Below are 20897 nucleotides of genomic sequence, written 5' to 3'. Positions count from 1 at the left end.
GGCCCACCACATCTACCTTGGGGCATGAGATAGAAAGGCCTTGCTGAACAGCGGGGGCCGCATCTGCTAGCACTTCCCTCCGCCCTGATCCGCTCTGCACAGGTAATGATACAGAAGCACGTGCGGGCGCCAACACCACACGGGCCCCCAGCGAGCAGTGCCGGGGCAGGATGCAGACTTGGGAGGGGAGGCGGCCAGCCCGGCGTCGGGGGCAGAGGAACAAGGAGTCCACACAGCAGGTGATTAAGAGAGAAAACCAAGTGGATAAATTATAGTCCTCCTCCTCTAACGCAGTCTCCTCCCAGTTTACCGCGCATCCCCCCACCCTGTGCCACCAGCCTGGGCCCTGCTCCCTCCTCCCACCTCTCACGGCACACCTCGGTCCCAAGTCTCTGACTTTATGTGGAAGCAGAAGCTACTTATTTCCACTGCTGGAGTCTGGTGGGCCTCACAGATGGGTTGTGCTCCAAGCTTCTCAATTTTTAAAAATAAGGCAAGATCCAAGAACAGCGTTTTGACAATCACAGAAACTTTCTCCAGAAATTTCTCAATGCTCTAAAAGACTGTGGGTTTCTCAGCCACCCCGAAAGCCTTCTGAATCCACCATATGGTTGAAATGGTCTCAATTGGAGCCTTGACCTTGGGGTTCCCCTAAACTTGAACTGTCGGCTCTGAAGCCTGAGCCTGGGAGTCCTGAAGCCTCAGAGGGAAGACACAGGGCCAGCCCGTGGCCGGGAACACAGGCGGCTTTAAAAAGCACGCCGGGGGCTTCGATATGGGGTTGGGGAATTTGACAACAGACTCTAGAAAACAGAATGTCAGCTATGGGGCAGCCCAGCACCGAAGGAAGAGCACAGGGATGCGGCCATCTACTGCCTCCCAGGGTCTTTCAAAGTCAAGGCTTGGGTGCAGCATCTGCCTGCGTCTCCACGTCAGCTCAAGAGGGACAGCACCGCCCGCGTTCTCCCACGTGCCCTCCACACTCCCGGACTCCGCACATGGCCGGCAAAAAAGAAATGCTGAGGAAGTGGGGCCCCAAAGCCCCGGGACTCCCCCAGTCCGTTCCTCTGCCTGTGGATTTCAGCAGGAAGTGTCCTTGCTGGAAAACTCTTCTGGTTCTGGTTTGACACTCGTTTTTGAGCTTCAGGCTGTGGAAAGGGGTTTCCAACTGCTCATGTTTAACCAATAATTTTTCTACCAGGATAGACAAATTCCCCCCAAATCGATGCCAGAATGATCCTGACCGGGGTCACAAGGTGAGCGACAACTCTGCTCGGCATTGCTACCTTCTTAATGGGAAACGTGAATTACCTTTTTCAGTATTGCTATGCAGGAGTTATTCGCAGCGAAGACTACGCCACCATTCCCTGACTGACTTCAGACTTGTCCAGGAACTGACCCAGGTCCTCAGGAGGCAGCCAGCATCAGGGAGTAAAGTCAGTGGACAGGAGTGACGCCAGGGCCCGCGGGTTGCGGTCAGTCACACGGAGCACCCTGAACTCCTGACCAGATGCCTGTGTCCACAGGCAGGAGCTGGGGGCCACCGCAGGGCACGTGGCGCAAGGTCCCAGGGCACTACGGCCTCCCAAGCTCTGCTCACGGCAGAGTCACCACGGGGACCGGCCCCTACGGGACAGGGACACACGCCGAGCGGGGAGCGGGAGCCACCCCCCGGAGCCGGGCTAAGATTCTACCCATGGCGTCTGGCACCTGACCCCCCACCGAAGGAGGGCGGATCGGAAGACAGCCTGGCCCAGCCAGCCGTCCGTAGCCGGATGTGACTACACAGCTCATGTCTATGCAGACAGAGAAGCCAGGATCTTTAGTGCCCGAAAATGAATACATAATCTTCATCAGTTCTGAAGTTTCAAACAGAAATAACACAAATTTTCTATAACACAAGTGCATCCCATTGGCAGAAAGAATGTTTAAAAACCGCTGCAAAAACACCGTTACCAAGGACGATGAATAAAGGTCTGTTGGTATCTGACTGTGCTGGGAGTGGGGCCAGCGATCAAACCCTACGTAGGCGGGTGCAAACGGGCGCTTTGGGGATGTAACTGAGGGATCGCAAAGCCTCCCCTTCTAGAAATCCTCTCTCCCCAACCCACCCCATCGCTGCGTCCAACTCCTGCTTGTGTAACAGAGGATTTAATATAAATAAATGAAAGAGGGGATATTAAGGCAGTATTACACATTTATACCTAAGGACAAATTAATTGATCACATTAGTTAGCACAGAGCAGGATCCTAAGGAGTAGAAAAGGCAAAGTTTTAAGAATACAAACACACGTGTGATTTACTGTCCTTTTTAAATGTCAGTTATATGTGAACATGCATCTGATTCCTTCGAGTGCCAACTTCTGACACCCATTCTCCCTAAAAAGTGCTTCCAGGAACATGCGTACATAGTACACACTGGACATGCAGCATTCATATCCATGTGGGAAAGGTGCTGGAAGGCTGCTGGATTTTGGTTACACCAGCATTTATAATGCTCGGTATTCATTCATCCATCAGTTTCATTCATGCTTCCATCCGTCCGCCCATCCATCCGTCAGTTCGTCCATCCACCCATCCATCGGTGAATCGCTGAGCACCCAGCCTACCTGCAATGCGTCCCAGGTGCTGGGCACAGTCAGGAATCGTGCTCTTGCCGCACCCGTGTGGAGAAGGACCGCGAACAAGTTAGCAGATACGTGAGCTAGAGACTAACACGCCGTGATCACCACTCTGATGAACAGGTGCCAAGGTCACAGAGACCAACCAGAGGCCCCTGGAATCGGGTGGACAGGACAGGCACCCTGAGGAAAGGACACTGAAGAAGCAGAGCCGCAGAGCAAGGAGGCCTCATCGTGCGATCTGGGAGAAGGAGGCTTTGGGCAGAGGGACAGCAGGTGCAAAGGCCAGGAAAACGCAAGTGTCCGTAAAAACACGCAGATGGGCCCATGAGTCTGAGATCCAGTGAGCATGGGCAGACAAAGGCCTTGTAGACTGGGGCATACCACATTAGGTAGTTATGGACAGGGCTGGAAAGAGGTCGTGCTTTCGAGAAGCTTTCTGGTTTCCGGGGTGATAAAACAACAGAAGGCCTTCATCTCTGGGCAATATTCATGAAGCCTACTTGTTCTCTGTATCCTGATATGTTCCTGAGCTTGTCTGGGTTTTAAACACGGAGTGTCTTGGGCCAAAAGTCTTATCAGGGGAGTCGATCTCTGAAGCCAAATAAACTTTTAATTACTGAAACCTGATGGGAACAACAGCTTTTGCATGGGCTGCATGTGAGCAGAAAATATTCATTGACTTTCAAAAACCTTTTTAAGAATTTTTTTATTTTCAAGGGAAAGCTTGTTCAATGTAACCTGCCAGATTGCAAAGTTAAAGAGGAAAAACCACACATCTATCGTAAATACAGAGAAGCGTTCTGTATCCATGCAACACAGACTCCTAACTAAAACACGGAGAAACCCCCTTCCCTAACACACGACGTCTATGCGAATCCCACAGCGCGCGTTCTTGTGAATCGTGACACTGACTGTTAACTGAGGTATAACTGACAAGCCACATCCTATTGCTGTCGGGTGTAACCACGGTGATCCGTATTTCAAACCTTTGGACATGGCCGCTGGGGAGTCCCCGTCCGTCCCCTCCCACGGTGGTCACAGTACCGCAGACGGTACCCACCCCCAGCACGTTCCCTCCTGTGCCTCACCTCACAGCTGCAACCCTCTGGGCGCCCCAACCTGCCCCTCCCACGGGGGCGATCTCTGCATTCACGGGTCTGTTTCTCTTTTGTTCGTTTCTTTCCTCGTTGAGATTCCGCCTGTCACGCGTATTCGTCTTTCTCTGTCTTACTTCACCTTAATTCTTTGTACTAACTTTGACTTTTTAAAAAAACACCTTGAAAATGAAAGCAGAGACAGGGCGTGCTCTCAGCCCAGGGCAGCGACCGCCCGTGCTCAGGGACTACCGAATTCAGTGCTTCGAGGACGTCCGTAGAGACGAGCTACGCGAAGTCCGAGAACAGTCACCGTCAGGGTGAGAAGCTCTGTCCTCACCCTCAGATGGGGCGGTGTGCAGAGATTGAGCCGTTGCCGTGAAGGCCGAGCCTCGTCTGCACCAGCTCCATGGCTGCGGAGACGGTCGGCCCCCTGCCACCGCCCAGTGAACCTCCGAGCACTGCTCTCAACTCAGACGCACCCACACAGCGTAACCACAAAGAGCAGATGCAGCTATGCTTGCCAGACGTAAGTGAAACCTCACCGCGGCGAGAAACCATGGCGTCACCGCGGCAAACACACGTCCACCTGCCGGCCTGTCACGGCCCCGCTCTGTCTCCCTAAACGAATCCCGCCTAAGACAGACGCGACGGTAACTGAGCCGATCTTCTGAGCACCATGCGTCTCTGCATCAGCACGCGCAGTTTGGACCTTTACCGCGCTTTCTCGAGCGCCGAGGCCATGAGTACGCGGCTGGTGGGTGGCGCGGCAGCGAGCAGCCCGCATGTACCCTGAGCTGCTCTCCTGCCTTGACAGAAACAGAACGACCTGGGTTGTAATCACGGTAGAGGAGAGACACAGTGACCTGTGATGCCAAGCCCCCTTCGCCCCCGGCCCCAGCCTCAGTGCTCTCCCACCAGCATGCAGCATCGCCCCAGACGGCGTGGCCGGCGTCCTGGCCCCGGGCTCCTGCAGCTCGTCCCCGCGCCCTGCGAGCGGCTGCCACAGGCAGGGGCGGGCACTTTACCTTCTTGTGCACAGAAGGGCTTATCACTGGGGATCCAGCCGAGGGTTCCATTAAGATGTCTCACACACAGTCTCTTTGTAGGGCCCTTGAGCGTGAACCCGTCTTGGCAGTGAAACTGGGTGACAGAGCTTTCAAGGAAAACCCCTCCGCCGGGCGTCCTGAAGCCGTCCTCGGGGACGCCTGGGTCAGCGCACACCTGAAGGTCATCCAACCCTACATTGACAGAGAGAAGAGAAGCTGCCTCTGAATAGGTCCTTCCGATGCGGGGGGCCTTCCTGCATCGTGACAGACCCCGTCACACACCATGAGCACCCAGCCACTCCAGCCAGACCAGAACATACGCATTCTGGTGCGCACCATACCCGGCTTCTTGCTTGGAACAGCGCCCGTTAGCGTCTCCGTCTGACAGCCAAGTCAGCCCTTCACGGAGGCTCTGGGACAGGGAGGGGAGGAAGGAAGCCACACAGGGAACCAAACAGGGCGAGATGCTGCAGGGGGTGAGGCGGGAGGGTCAGGGAGGAGGAGGCGGATTCTGAGCTGCCCTGTAGGACAGACAGACCACATCCCACGGACAGAACCGAAGCTGCGGGTGATGCAGGGCTGGCATTCCACAGGACAGGCCTAAGCAGCGAACACCCTTCTCCTCCCTGCCCCTCACCCCTGCCCCACCTGCCAGGCCTCATCCAGGCTCCCCGAGGGTCTGGGTACCTTCCAAACCCACCCAGCCACCCCCTCTGTGTCCCAACAAGAGCGCAGCCGCCACCGGTGCTCAGTTGGGAGCCGTCCAGGGAAAAACAGCCTGTTCATCTCTGTGTCCCACAGAATCCCTCATCACCCTCCATCGCCCCCACACATGTGCGAGGAACGAGCAGAGTCCCATGGAACCCGCCCTCGCCCTCCATCACCCCCACACATGTGTGGGGAATGAATGGAGTCCCACGGAACCAGCCCTCGCCCTCCATCACCCCCACACACGTGCGAGGAATGAACGAAGTCCCAAAGAATCCCTCATCACCCTCCATCAAGCCCACACACGTGCGGGGAATGAACAGAGTCCCATGGAACCTGCCTTCTGTCGCCCTGGATCACTCCACACACGTGCGAGGAATGAACGAAGTCCCACGGAATCCCTCGTCACCCTACATCGCCCCCACACACGTGCGGGGAATGAACGGAGTCCCACGGAATCCCTCGTCACTCTCCATCGCCCCCACACACCTGTGAGGAATGAACGGAGTCCCACGGAGCCCGCCGTCTGGAAGCCCCTCCATGGGGCTGGTCAATGCCGGCCCTCAGTGTCTGGCAGCCTCGAGCGGCCCCAGAGGGCTGGGCTGCGTGCGGGTGGCAGGGGACGGCTGAGGCCCCCGGTGAGTGGACATCAGCCAGACAGAGGGAGGATGGGCCTGAGGGGACTGGTGGGGCGCAGAGAGGGGACGCGGCGGAGCTCAATCCAGCAAAGCGGTGGTGGGAAGACTGCCAGAAATGCCTCCTGGGCCCCAGCTGCACCAGGATCTGAAGGACGGTTTGTGAAAGGCCGACCCACAGACCCAGGTGCTCTCTGGTGGGTGGGGAAGGGCTGTCCTCCTGAAAAGCTCTCCAAATGGCTCTGAGCAGCCAGTCCAGCTCCTGGGAGGGCCAGCAGTTGAGGTCTGTGGATTCTTGAGGCTCCTGCCGCAGTCCTGGAGGGAGATGATGGGCCAGACGAGGGGGGAGGACTGGAACAGAGAGGCCGCAGGTGATACTAAGGACACAGAGGCTCGAATTCAGGGACAGCGGCGGGGGGAGGGGAATGAGTTAAGAGAGGCGTCGAGGATGGCTGCCAGGGTCGGGCGCTGGGCCTGCATGCAGAGGGAGGGGACATGGTGAAGACCAGCCTGGGGACCCGTCCCGGTGCAGCGGGCGGGTGTGGTGAGTCTGAGTCCTTGGGACACCCAGGCCGGGTGGGGATGACCAGCCAGAGAGCCAAGTCGGAGGCCGCGCTGTCCTGAGCCGCAGGTCTACACACAGGCGGCAGCTAAAGGCACAGCTGGGCGGCCTCCTGGGAGCACACACAGGAAGAGGACCACATGTGGCTCAGACAGACGCAGCCACCAAGGGCGTGAGAACACAGGACGGCCTGAGCAAGGCCGCAGAAGCAAGGGAAGGCGTCTCAGGGGCAGGCCGCTGGCTGGAGAGGGAGCGGCCAGGGCAGCTTCAGGGCTGGACGGGCCTATGGGGGAGCCTGCCCGCCCACGAGTGAGGGGGAGGCCGCAGCAAGCGTGCACTTCCCCTGCACGGTGCTTCATGGGGACAGAGGATCACAGGGCACAAGCCATCCCTGCATTAGGGTCAAGGGAGAGACTTTCCTGTTACCATATTAAAATTTGAGGATGAAAGAGATCTGAACCTGTGTCCACAAAGCAGGGAGAAAGAAAGCCTGCAGATGAGGAGCAGATGGGGAAGCAGGTGTGTGGGTTCGCTCAGTCCTGTGTGAACAGGTACAGAGACCCCAAAACCATTGACAGATGTCCTTTCCCTCAAAGGGTTTGCAAAGTTGTGAAGATGTGAGCCCCCCCCCCCGACAATGAAAGGGCTGCAGGGGCAGCAGGGCGACTGGCCGTGAGCCCCAGGCCAGGGCTCGGACCGGCTCTGTCGGTGTTCCCACGCCCACACGTGGGGCGGACAGTGAGTGCTGGGGGGCAGGGGGCTCTGGATTCTGGCTCAGATGTGCAGCCGTGTGTGTTTCAACCTTGGCAGGGATGCCCTCCCCTCACCCGCCCCAGGACCCTCTCCCTAAGTTAATGCATAAAAAATCAATTTTTGTGTCTCTATTCTGTTTCTTTCTCCAAAGACTCACCCAGCAGTTTACAGAGAAATGGAAACCAGCCCGAGTTCTAAATTGATTTGGCTACATTTGATACACTCTTCCTTTCTTGAATATGACTTTCCAGTTATAATAAGCCAAAAGATTGCTTTTTCACACTGCTTTCTTTTTATGATTCTTTGCAGAGACTTCTTGTGTTGCTCACAGAACAGTCTGGCGGGTTTCAACAGACTCTGAAGTCCCCAGACAGAGGGGTCAAGCCCTCATAATGATGCCTTTCTCTGGGGGTGAAGACCCTGCGTTCCTGTCACTGCCCCTGCTTTCATTCGGAAGGAAGGGGAAAGAGGACATGTTACCTTCCGCCCAGAAGCCAAGTACAAATTACAATCCTACCCCTGATCTCTCCTGGGGTCACAGATGCAGGAAGGACACTCAGTGCCGGGGTAGAGATGCCGGGGCCTAGGAGGGCGTCACAGGCCGGTACTCTGGGCCGGGCTTACAGAACCCAGGCCCCAGGTGCTGCCCCCACCCAGGAGGCTGCTTCCCTGGACTCGGATCCAGAGAGAAATGGTGTCCCCTGGGGTGTGGGGATGGCTGGCTTTCATGTCTTCACATCTTTAAAGTGCCTGAATAGCTTTAGGAAGACTGTATGCGTCTGGGTTCTCCAGAGAACTCGGCCAGGAGGAGAGCTCGCTCTCTCTGTCTCACACACACACACACACACACCAAGGAACTGGCTGACACAGGCATGCAGGCTGGGAAGTCCAAGATCCGCTTGGCAAGCTGGAGGCCCAGAGGGCTGCTAGCGTGCACTCCAGCCTGAGTCCGAGTCTGAAGGCAGGAGGAGACGAAGGTGCCAGCCTGAGGATGCAGACAGAGAGAAAGAAGTCTTTCTTACTCAACCTTTTGTTTGATTCAGGCCGTCAACAGATTAGATGAGGCCCACCCACATCAGGGAGGGCAGTCTGCTTTGCTCAGTCTACTGACTGCAACAGTGACCTCATCCAGAAGCACCCCACAGACCCACCGAGACTACTGTGGGACCAAATGTCTGGGCGCCCAGGGCCCAGTCGTGTTGACATGTGAAATGTCTCTTGTATATATGTGCTGTGTTCTGGATTGAATTTAGGAGAACTGTTAGGGGATACCCCCTCCCAGGGCTTATTAAAATGGGATGTTCCCTTTTCTTTCCACTTCCCCCAAGAGAAACATACTGGAAATCATCCTGTGAACTCTGTTCTCCTCCCTAAGCTGTGGCTGCTGGGTTGTACAGCAGAATTTGGAGCCTGGGAGGGCAGGTTCCCAGGGCCAGATCCTCTGAGCAGGCCAGCTACCCCCGAATGGGCATGCGTCTGGTGCGCCGATCCCCACATTACAGAAAACACCAAGAGAACGGCTCTGCAGAGACATGGCCCGGGCTGGGGACTGACCCTCCAGGGTACTTTGAAAAGTGGCATCTAGAGCTCTGACAAGACGTGGAAAATGACTGTCTTGCTCAATGGGATGAGGTGTCCAGAGTGAAGAATATGCTCTTCTTATACTGTCCCACCTTCTGATTGCTGTCTCTTCACCCCTGTGCTTATTCCCTCTCCTGCATCAGTGGCTGGGCCTGGCCAGCAGCATCCTGATGCTCGGACTGTCCAGGTGCGGAGACGCAGAGCCTAGCCATGGTCCCTCGGAGGCAGAGGACGTGGACAGGGAAGGAATACGTAAGGAGAGCACAGAGCTGGGTCCCTGAGGAAATTTTTCTGTCCTCACAGCATAGTTTTCCCATTTATTGTGAGAGCAGGAGTCATTCTTCTGATGGATCCAGGGCTGGATCTCACGGAGGCTCAGCTCTCACCTGGGTTATCTGTCCTCTCAGAGAGAATGGCTTTCTGCCTGGGGCAGGGGGTGTGACAAGCTGAGGGGTCTGTGCCTATGACTGGTGGTCAGTGTGGCTCATTTGTTAGTGGGTGTGACTGCCCAAAGAGTCCCTAACCCAGACCCACCTCTGGCCCCACACTGCAGAGGGAGGAGGAGGTGTGTGCAGGTGTGGATGGGAAGAAGGTTGTAAAAAATTAAGGAATTCAGTCCACTCAGGTTGGGAGAAGGGAGGAGGGTGAGAAGGTGTAGGAAAGAGCCTGTCTGTGCTCAGGGAGAGTACTTCGTGCCTCCCTCATCTGTGGAATCCATCCATCCATCCATCCACCCATCCACCATCCTTCCACACATCTACCATCCACCCATCCTTCCATCTGTCCACCCATCCAACCCCATCCACCCATCCATCCATCCATTCATCCATCCTCCATCTACCCAACTATCCTTCATCCTCCATCCATCCATCCATCCATCCATTCATCCATCCTCCATCTACCCAACTATCTTTCATCCTCCATCCATCCATCATCCATCCATCCTCCATGCATCCACCCATCCATCCATCCATCCATTCATCCATCCTCCATCTACCCAACTATCCCTCCTCCATCCATCCATCCTCCATCCTCCTCCCTCCCTCCATCTCTCTCCCTCTGCCCTTCATTAGCAGCACCTGTGGCATGCCCACTCACTGCACAACATGCTGGGTGCTAGGAAGTGAAGGATAAGACATGGTTCCCCCACCCCAGAGTTCACAACCCAGTGGGAGACGCTGTGAGGCAGAGCACAACGCTGCCAGGGTGAGGGGTGCTCTAGGAGTGCTGGGCACAGGTGCCTTGATGGGAAGAGAGGCTCCTGATCAGACTCTGTGGGGGGAGGGATGGCTCCTGGGGAGGTATCCCTGAGCTAGTCCTGGAGGGTGCACACATCATGGGGACCGTCCTTCCCTCAGCGGGGGTTCTGAAGGGTTCATCACCGCACAGGAAACAATCCTCGTGGTCCTTCCACCCTGACACCTCCTGGCACACGGTCTCAGTGAGATGGGGCCAGGGAACCTTCTGTGTCACCCGACACATGCCGACTCGGGGCAGCCGGCCACGGAGCCCCCACTGACCACAGTATGGCGTGGACGACATGGGTGGTGAGAGCCTCGGGAGAGGCCGCAGCCCGGGCCCAGGGAGAGGCTCCTGAGACGGAAGCAGCCAGGTGCGGTGCAGGACTCGCACCCTCGGCGGCCCCGAGTGAAGGCGGGGAGGCTCGGTGACCCCGCGTGACCCCAAGGAGTCCCTTCTGGCAACACGATGCTCTCCTCCAACAGATCTGAACACACCCAGCTTACCCTGCACAGAGTCTGCTTTTTCTCATCACCAGTGAGGCGGACAAAGTCTGAGACCACTAACCAGCGAGACATCGCTGTGCCTCAGCGAGCCTCTCGACCAGGAGGGAATACTTCCTTCTGTCACGGCAGGGAAAGATCTTCAGAACGCCTTTGCTATGTTTGAAGACCCTGAAAGCTTCGGCACCTGGCTTGTTGCGTTACAAGCACCAACAAAAGGCAGCCGGGCAGGTCCCAAGGGCCTGCTGGTGAGGGGCCCCTCCGACCCCCTTCGCACTGCCCCGGACGCCACCTCGGGCTTCCCCACTGCCACAAAAATCCCCTGCTCTCCCAACGGCCTTAGCCGATTATTCCAGTGAACGCGTGCATCCACAGCCCGTCCTACTCCAGAAACCACGTGAGCCGGTGGCGGGTCTGCAACCAGGCATCAGCAACGACAAGAGCCAGAGAGACAACACGGAGGAAATGACGTCAGGCAAAACCTATCCAGCAAATAAATCAACCCTCAACACCAATATTCTCAAACACAACGCCCCACACTGATGGCGGTCGGGGAACACAGAACCATAAGCTTGCCGGAAGTTTCCAGCCACCTCACAGCCAACCGAACATTACCCACACATTCTGGAGGCCCGTCCTGGCAAGGTCAGGCTCGAACACTCGGAGGACCCCCCTCCCCGGTGACAGACGTCTTCCCCAGCGTGCTGGAAGGACTGAGCAAGGTGGCCCGGGGCTGCCATGGACTGAGGAGCTGAGCCCACTCTGGGCCCAACACCTTTCCAGGAGAAGCCAGGGCGGGCCGCAGAAGACCCTCGCAAGAGTCGGAATGCAGGAGAAACAGCAAATTAACAATTTAACACTGTCACAATTACAATTAAAAGCAATGGGAAAACGGAATTTGCTTTATAAAAATTCACTTATAACCCATATTTCCGTAACAAGATCATTATTAAGTGGTTCCTGACCTTCTCTGTTCCAGCCTAAATAATCTCCATGTTTGGCAAAATTTCAGCTATTTGTTTTTAAAAGGAAAAGGGAAGGAGGAGAGGAGGAGATTATTATAATCTATTTATATACTCAGTGGGTCAACATACAGTGTCGGGCACTGGGGGAAAGCTGCCAACGGGCATTCACTCAACAAACCACATGAGCCCGGACCCCCCGAAAAGGGAGCTTACATCTAGGACCGTGAGGAGTTTGTGATCTGCAAGTTGTGACCTTACAGCAAGTCACAGAATCAATTTTAAGGGTCACAACGTTTTGGAAACAAAATAAAAAGGAAAAGTCAGAGTGCATCCCACACAGTAAGGGGAGAACTGTTTCGTGTGGTTTTAGTGGTTGTTAGTCTGCAAAATAAAATAGATATGCTTCCATGGTTCACAGGTAAAAAGGTTTGAAAGATAGTGCTTTAAATATACTCTACCCTGTGATTCTATTTGAAAACATAAATTTACTTCAAATAATGTGGATGCTCTAGGTTGTGGAGGGAGGCTGTGCGCTTTGCATCCTGACTTGGCCATTTTTCTAGCTGTGTGGTCTTAGGTAAATTACTTCACCTCTCTGTGTCTCAGCTCTCTTTGTCTATAAAACGGGTACTGTAAGAATAAGCACCTGCTTCTAGGGCTACTGAGAAATGTAAGTAACGCAATGGCCAGCATGTGGTAAGTTCACAACAAACGTAGGTAAGCCGTTATGTCATTAATATTCAACCAGTTCCCTCAAGAACAAAAACATATGGCTTCATAAAGAGGCAATCGCCTGATTTCCTAGAACCACCTTCATTTCCAAAAATATCCGGGCTCTTTTCCTAACTTGCCCTAGAGTTGTCTCTGCAAATGGCTGTTGAACGTCAGAACGATAACAAATACTTCTAGAATCCTGCCCTTGGCAAACAGTCGAGTCACACAAAGCTCCGGAGTCGGCCTTCTGTGAATCGGGAGCCAGGCTTGGAGGGGGGGGCGGTGGGCAGCGCGAGATGGTGGGCGCTCTGCAACGGAGCAGTCAGGCTCCCCCGCCCGGGTTCAAGGATGGGCACGCTCCTGGGGACCAGCGAGTCAGACCAAAACCAAACAGAACACATGCAGAAATCGCTCGAGCCAAAGAACAGGTTCAGGACAAATTTTCCAATACAAGATCAAAAATGCAACAAAGGAAATCAAAGCCTACTAAGTTCATTTTGTCTGTGAATACGGCGTTCCGTCATGCCACAGTTCTGCGCAGCATCCCTTTACATATTTAAAGGGACATCTGGAAAAAAGAGATGCTGATCACTGTTACTATTTATTAGGCTAAACAGACTTCTCACCGAAAAAGCAGGATTCCCTGGGAAACACAGCCAAGACGCCAGAAAGCAAGACCAGGCGAGTTGCTGCGGGGCTGCTTCTGCGTCCCAGCACGGCGCACCGTTCATTGCAGAGGATTCACACCCGCCTCACACGGCGCACACCTGCTCTCCCAGAGCCACCGTGGCCTGGGGGACACAGCCCGCGCCCGGCGCCCAGCAGGGAGGGAACTCTCCCCCCAGAAACCGTGAGAATGCTTCCATGTTTCATGAAGTATCCACAGAGGAATACAAAGTCGGCTGCGTCTCAGCGTCTGAGCAAGTAAATGCAGCAAAAGTAAATCTTAATAGCATAATTTAGACTTGATTAAAATGCATAAAGACCACAGATGTGGAAGTCGTCGCGCTCCCCATTTGACGCCAAAACTGGTATTTTCCCCCTCTTGATTTAATTCGCTTTGATTACCCAATTATTCTGAAATCCTTTCACTCAGTTTCAGCTCCTATAAAACTGGTAACGGTGCTAACTCATAACGTGGTTTCCACTCCAGTCTCAGTACCGCTCCATAAACGCGTGCCCAACAACAGGACAGAGTTACTCCAGACTGCGATACTACAACGCGGAGAAACAGAACAAGCCTTTCTGCGTCTGAAATAAAGCAGCACAGAAAACCACCCATCAGAACAGTCCGAGGGTCTCTTCTATCAACAGAGATGGGGCACGGACATCTCATCGTCGATGTAAACCTTGGGATTATTAGTTGACGACATCCGACGAACGTGGATAAATTACAAAGCTGATTAGTAAGTCAAAAATGGGTCTCTTTTCTAAAGCAAGTCCTTATCAAATATAAGGAGGCTGCCAGCTGGTCAGCTATGGCCCTGAGAGGTCGCTCAGTCTTCTCACTAGATGAGGCGACCGGAAGACCTCCCAGATCCCCTCTGCTCCTAAACTCCAGGATTTCTAGTCTCTTTCTGATGAAAACCAGTAACGACCTCCCAAAGCACACACCCTCAGACTGACCCAGCCCGGGAGACAACTCATGGCGTAAAAAAAGAAAAAAACGTCTGGAACATATTTGGAACATGCCCGTGGCTCTTTGCTGTCTTTAAAACTTGAAATGTCCTTTCATTTCTGGGAGCAATCGCTGTAGAGCGATGCTCAAACTATTCTTCCTGTGCATAGAACTTTACAGTTTGCAAAGTGTACATTGGATCTCCTTTCATCCACGTAACAACCCCGTGGGGTCAATACAACGTCTGATAGCATTCGTGTTCACGGTCGCTTCATGAAAATCCAGCCGCTGATCAACAGCACTAACCTCACACAGTCTTTCCAGAAATACTGTGTGTCCGCCCTGCTTCCCCCCGGTGGTTCCACCACAGACTGGAGTCCAGATCCCCTGGGAGGCAACCGCAGGCTGATGTCGGGCCACGGGGCTCGAGGGGACCACCCTCTGTCCCCCACTAACAGTTAAGCCTCACTATGTGCTCAGTTGAGTAACAGAGATCAGGGCTCTGTTCCAGTTTCATTTGTTCTCTGGAGGAAAATCTGGCTTCCACCCCCTTTATAAAGCCGCCTCGACAAACCTGCCCATGTGTCCGCTCAGTCCCCCCAGGAGTCGTAGGTCAAAGCCACAATACCGCTGATTGTCCAGCTGTTGGGATTTGTGTCAGCAGATCCTTCATCTGAACGTGTTGGGACCATCTAGACAGTGACGTGCCCCATACGCAATGTGTATCACCCGTCTCCTCTACAAGCTTATCTAAGTCAGATGCGATCTTTATAAAAATATCTTGAGGGGTGCCCGGGTGGCTCAGTCGTCAAGCGTCTGCCTTCGGCTCAGGTCATGGTCCCAGGGTCCTGGGATCGAGCGCCGCATCGGGCTCCCTGCTCGGCAGGAAGCCTGCTTCTCCCTCTCCCACTCCCCCTGCTTGTGCTCTGTGTCTGACAAATAAATAAAATCTTTAAAAAAATGTTTTGAAAACTACAAAATAATATGCACATATGTATCAGCTGAAACTTTTCAGCCACACAGAAATTATAGAATGTTCTTACTGGAAGGAATCTTAAAAGTCTCCCAAAATCATTTCCTTCATTTTATAGCTGAGAAATTTGAGACCAAAAAGTTTAACTGACTGTGCAGACTCACACAGCTCTGAATGAGGGGGGCCCGGAGCCCCAGGCCAGGTCTGCACCTGCTCGGGGAGGCCACAGCGTGGCGCCCCCCCTCCACGGGCACCCGACGACGTGCCCGTACCTCCGACCGCTACCAAAACTGACCTCCAGCAACACACACAGGGGTCAGGGTGTTAAATAGGAAGGATTTTGTCTGAGATAGGAGGACGACACGAATTCGTTCCAACAGACTTGCACAGAGTGTCGTTCTTTTCTGATGATAGGACGCGGGAACACCACCTTTCTGATGCTCTATCCCTCCTCCAGCCACCTCCGAGCACCGAGGGTGAGGCCTTAAACACCTTCCTGCCACAGGTCAACAGGGCTGCAAGGTAAAACGGAAACAAGGAGGTCCACACGCGCCCTCACCGCCTCACAGATGCCCGAACACCCCCCGTGTGGACCGCCTCCTTCCCTTGCCCTGCGCCGTCTCCCCACTCAGCACCAGCTGCCTCTGTCCCCAGGACAGCAGGGGAACCGGGGCACGCGAGGGCCAGGGACGTGGGCCTCCGGCGTGCTCAGCTTAGGGGATGCAGCCTGATCCCCCCAGAGGAGCTGGGCCTAAGACATGGGCTGGGGAACTTGCCGTGGAGCCTGGGGGGCGCCACGGCAGCCGCCACGGATGGACGACCCAGCACTCTCCCTGCCGGCGCCACAAGAGCCCCGGGTCCAACCCAAGGAGGGTGGAAGGAGCAAGGGAAGGAGCGTCCCAGTTCCCCCACTCCCCGCGGAGCCTCATCCCCCGTGCAGACGTCAGGCGGGAGCAGGGAGAAGGGACCCCACAGCAGCTACTCCAGGACGCACCATGCCCCTGTGAAAGGCATCCCGAGCACAAGACGTATCCGTCCAAGGACTGGTCTTTTGTCTGAGCTGGACAGATCTTTGACTAGCGGGCTCTTCTGACCTCATTTTATCATTCACAAAATACAGGGAATCTGGTTTCCCCATGTGGCCTTGCACATCACCACCACCAGGGCCTGACTGCCGAGTTCTAACCCCGTCCACACATGAGCTCCACCAGGGGTGCCTGGCACGGAGGGGCGGGCCTCCCTGGGGTCCAGTGGTGGAGAGGCGGAGAGGAACCTTCTCAGGGGCAGGCAGGAAAAGGCTGTGTTCTACTTCATGGAGTCCTGGGGTCCTACAAGGCCCTCCCTCTCCACAGCTGGGCAGGCCCCGGGATGGTGCCGTTCTGCAAACGGGGAGAGCGGCTTGTCGAGCCGACCCCTGTGGCCCTGAGCCAGGACTGTTCCATCAGCACGGCTGGCCACAGTGTTCTAGCCTCAGGCTGTGGCAAACCTGTGCACTCCCCATCACTCCCCTCCTGGGGACCCTCGCACGGGACCGCACAGCACCTGACTCGCCAGCCTGTGGGTCACACGGCACTTCCTCAGGAGCCCGAACCACCATCATCACTGATGATCTGTTCACCCCATTCAAGGCTCTGAAGATTCTCTGATCATTAAATGTGGGTGATTATGGGACAATTCCCCACATAGTTAATTTAAAAAACAAAACACAAAATAGCATATGCATCATGATCCTTGTTTTCAACATAAAAAAAACATACACGTGCACAGAAGAGAAAGAGAGATGCCCAAATATGACCTGTGTTATTTGGGATTCAGGATTGATGGATGACTTTTATAGCCTTCTTTATGCATTTCTGCATTTTCCAAATTCTCTGTGATGAACATTTATAATCAAGAAGCCCACATTACTGTTTTAACGAACCCTGATGGCAAGGGGCTCTTAGACTGGCCAGGTGAGAGAGAGCCTGCAGGGCTCTCGGCGGACTTGCCATCTCAGAGATGAACAGAATGAAACGGGCTCTCCCAGGGCAGAGTGTACTGAGGACTGGCTCTGTGTTGGCGGGTATTAAATCCACCGAGGCGCCTGCCAACCACATAACATCCCTTTAGTGGTATCCCTAAGTCATCTCCCTGTTGGAGGAGCGGTGCTGACTCCAAGCACCCCGGGCCCTCCGGGTCTATGGGGAGGGTCCCCGGCTGCCTGCACCGGGTGCTGCGGGCAGCTTTCCTCCCGGGATGGGGGCCTGCACGCTGAAAACCGATGGGGCGCAGGCAGGGCAGGCACCGGGAGACCGGGAGAGCAAAACCGATGGATGCCGGGGATAAAACCGCCGTCTGCCCGGCATCGATAATGAACCGTTACATCCTATCCGGAATTACTAAATTTCTGAAACTGTATTATAAATATGCTGTCAATGGGGTTAGCTGGGGAAGAAAGGAGATGGATCAGGAACGGGCTGACGAAACACCACCGTTCCCGAAACAACATCCTTCTCTCTGATCTTAGCTAAACACTGCATGGAGCACGGAGGGAAACGCTGCACGTGATGTAGGGTGTTCTCTGCGCAGCCTGGGGCTGCTAATGAGCAGCTTTGCTTTCAAAAGAATCATAGTCAGTAAAGGGCATCGAAAGACACCCCGTTCATCACAGATTTCCACCCTCACCCACGGTGTGAAATGCTGCCTTACGTATTACCGCAGGGACGGAGGGGGCTTTGTGAGCAGTCTGAGTGGGAATACACTAATTTAAGATGAACACAAAGGGAAAAAAAACGCAAGCAGGTATTTGTTGACTCAGTAATAGGCTCAGGGTTTTTTTGTTATTATTTTTCCTGCAAAATTTTGTAAGATCCCCAAACCTCTGTAACACAGAAGCAAATTAGTTTTTCCTTCTCTAGTGCCAAGACGCAGCCCGTACCATCGTCACTGGCTAGAACCCAGAACAAAGTGGGGGATCTGCGCTGAGGACGTGGGCGAGCCTGAGGCTTGCACTGCCCTTCTGTCCTCGTTGCTAAAAGAGCGGCATTTGAGATCTGGGATTCAGCGGCTGGCTAATATTCCCCCGACTCACATCACCTGCTCATTCCATCCCCTTGCTATTATTCCAGAGAGAAGCTGCAGGTGGTGCCCCACCCATACGGCATTAATTAGAGCCAACAGGCCGAGCAGGAATCCCGTGCCTCATCTACACGGCTAATGGTTCAGTTCGTGCATGCTGGTGCTCAGAATATTTCATGCCAGCCAACCCGAAACCACCACAGGACTCTGCTTACATTTCAGGGCTCGTGGATCCTACGACTCCGACAACCATACCCTGAGCTGCCATGCAAATGAGGTCGTCATAATTTCAAAGTTGGAGAGGAAGAAAACGAAGCAGCCGCTGTTTAATTTTTTATGGACCCTACAATTTGTCTCATTAGCTGGCAAATAGGACAGGCTGGGCATGAAAGCAGCTCTGGCCTCACCAGAAAAAAAGGTGATCCGTGTGGCATCACTCCCTGGCCTTGGGGGCGGGTGTCCCCGGCGGCAGCTAGCCCGCTCTAGCACCTGAGTAACTTACAGAAGCTTCCAGAGCCTTGTTACCTTATCTAAAAAAGAGGGATCTGGAATTACCGTGTCCATCTCAGATCTGCGGGGGGCCCAGGAAAGCAAGGACCCCTAACTGCTCCGAAAACTCTGAAAGACTATTCAAATGTAATTTGAGCAGGACCTGATTGGTAAACGGAGGCCCAAGGGCAGTGGATTTGACTGGAAGCACAGAGGTACAGCTAGGACCCCGGGCCCCTCCATCTTCCCGGGTCTGCTCCCCGTGTCCCCTGTCCCACCAGCCAGGCGGCTAGAGAGAGGTGGGATGACAGTGTTTCCAGGGTCACTGCAACTCAGAAACATGCTGTGTTATCCAGAGGCAGGTGGTGGTAGCCGGCTGACGGGGGTCCAGGACCGCAGAGGGCCAACCGGCGGGGAAGGGGGGCGACCAGCTGAGATGGGGGGCAAGCCGAGGCAGCAGTGGGGCCAGGTGGGGGGCGGGCGAGCAGAAATCTGCCCCCCTCGCCACCCCACCCCCAGGAGGCAGCCCCCAGGTCCTTGGGATCCCCCGGGTGACTCATCTCTTTCTTACCCATGGCGGTCCTCCGACAGCACACAGGAACAGGATGACCCAGGATGGGAACAGGCCACGTCAGAAACACCAGCCATGTGATCAGGGGGTCGGGCTGTGAGCCAGGGAGGTCAGCCTGCCTTCGGGGGAGGAGCGGGTGTTGAAGACGCAGTTCGACCCTGTGCGGCCCATGATACTGTCAGCCGTGCCCGTGGTGCTGAAGCCCCAGCAGACGCTCGGACGCGCATACTCGGGTGCGCTTTCTCTGCTGGGGATGCAAGCGGACGCACCGGGAGGCTGACAGGTCTGAGGACACGCACTTGGTGTTCAGGACCCTGCCCGCCGTCGCCCTGCATATGTAGTTTCTGACTGGCCTGTATTTATGATCAACTGTAATCCAAGTACCGCGCTGCCCCGAGCTCCGTGAGCGCCGTAGTTACCAAACCTGACGGGCAGAGGGAACTCCCAAACCTACAACCATCCCGTCGGGGCGCGGGAGCCGGCGGCCCCCACAGCTGCGGGCCACTCACAGGGTCCCTGCTCACTCCGGAGGGTGGCGGCAGGACGGACAGACGGCCCCCACAATGGCAGGAGGACAGACAGACCAGCTGGACCTGGTTTTCGATCACAAAACCTGGGGCTGAGCTGAGGCTCTATCATTGCTCAGCTCTATGACTTCACGCAAGTCACTAAACATTTCGTTTGCCTAAAACTCAGTCTCCACACGGAGGGCCACATGGAGCCACAAGGACTGAGCGAAGCGTCCCCCCCTCCCCCCAGGACCCGGGCGAGTATTCAGTGGACAGAAAGCCACTCCAACCTGGGGAGAAACGGGCGGGCAGACATCTGCACGTAGGGAAATGCTCCAGAACCTTCTGGGAAGTCCTCCCCCCCAGCATGGGCCGCATCAGGGTCCCCCTCAGACGGGACGGCGAGGCCCAGCCAGGGGGCTCTGGGGCCACCACTTGTCTCGTCTTCTATGTTGGGGTTACAGGTAAGACTCATTTGAAAAAGGTTTCTGCCACTATGGTTTTAGGTGTGTCTTGGGAAACAGATCTGTCTGGTGTGGCTGCCCCTCAGCCCCTATGGACCCACGAGGTCGAAGGGGCCGAGCCTGGGGAGGGAGAGGCTATTGCAGAAGTCAGTTCCGATCTGAATGCGGGGCGGTGCAGCCCGGGCCCCTCCCCACATGACCCCACCAGGGCCTTGAACCCTGGCATGGGGCTGGGCCCAGAGGGCAAGGGGGCACCTCGGAGACAGTGTTTCCAGGGTCCCCGCGAACCCCAGGGACGAAGTCCTCCCAGGCAAGCCTGAGTTGGGATGTGTCCGCTCTCAACCTGGTTCTGGAAAGATTCGGCTCTGAAATCCCACTCGGTCCTTCAGAAAGGCCTCAGGAAGCCCTGGGGACACAGAGCTGCCAACAGCCCCTTCCTCCTTCACCCCCAGAAGCACGCTGCGTACTGAGGTTCTGAAACTCAAGGCTCTGCTTCTCACGAGGCCAAGGCCTGGCTGGCCGCTGCCACCCTGGGGTTGCCCTGACTTCGCGGGAGCCCCTGGACACTCGGCCTTCTGAATGCAAGATTCCTAAGCCCGCGGGCTCTGCCTCCTTCAGAGGGTGAGGCAACAGCCTACCCTCGGGACACCCTCTTCCTGCCATGCCGGCGCGCAGGCAAGTCCCGAGCACACACACGGAAAATGCACGACCGGCCAGGGCATGCAGCAGCAGGAGCCTGGACGGTCCAGCATCACGGCGCTGGGCACGCGGGCTTCTCCCAGCATCGGT

General features: G+C 55.3%; 1 protein-coding gene across 3 annotated transcripts in view; it reads right to left on the bottom strand.

The window, feature by feature from the left end:
• SUSD4 (sushi domain containing 4) overlaps positions 1-20897 on the bottom strand; it is an 85844-nt gene that overhangs the window by 35341 nt on the left and 29606 nt on the right. For 2 of the 3 annotated variants that reach the window (XM_032393919.1, XM_032393920.1), the window contains exon 3: positions 4747-4959. The exons of the other annotated variant lie outside the window; for it this stretch is intronic. In XM_032393919.1, the coding sequence (XP_032249810.1) occupies positions 4747-4959 (213 nt within the window). The remainder of the gene's footprint in view (positions 1-4746; positions 4960-20897) is intronic. 3 annotated transcript variants of the gene reach the window in all.

Source organism: Phoca vitulina, unplaced genomic scaffold (assembly GCF_004348235.1).
Source record: "Phoca vitulina isolate PV1807 unplaced genomic scaffold, GSC_HSeal_1.0 scaffold78, whole genome shotgun sequence".
NCBI classification, from domain to species: domain Eukaryota; kingdom Metazoa; phylum Chordata; class Mammalia; order Carnivora; family Phocidae; genus Phoca; species Phoca vitulina.
The sequence above is the reverse complement of the archived record's forward strand: the minus strand, read 5'-3'. Positions and strand labels throughout refer to the sequence as shown.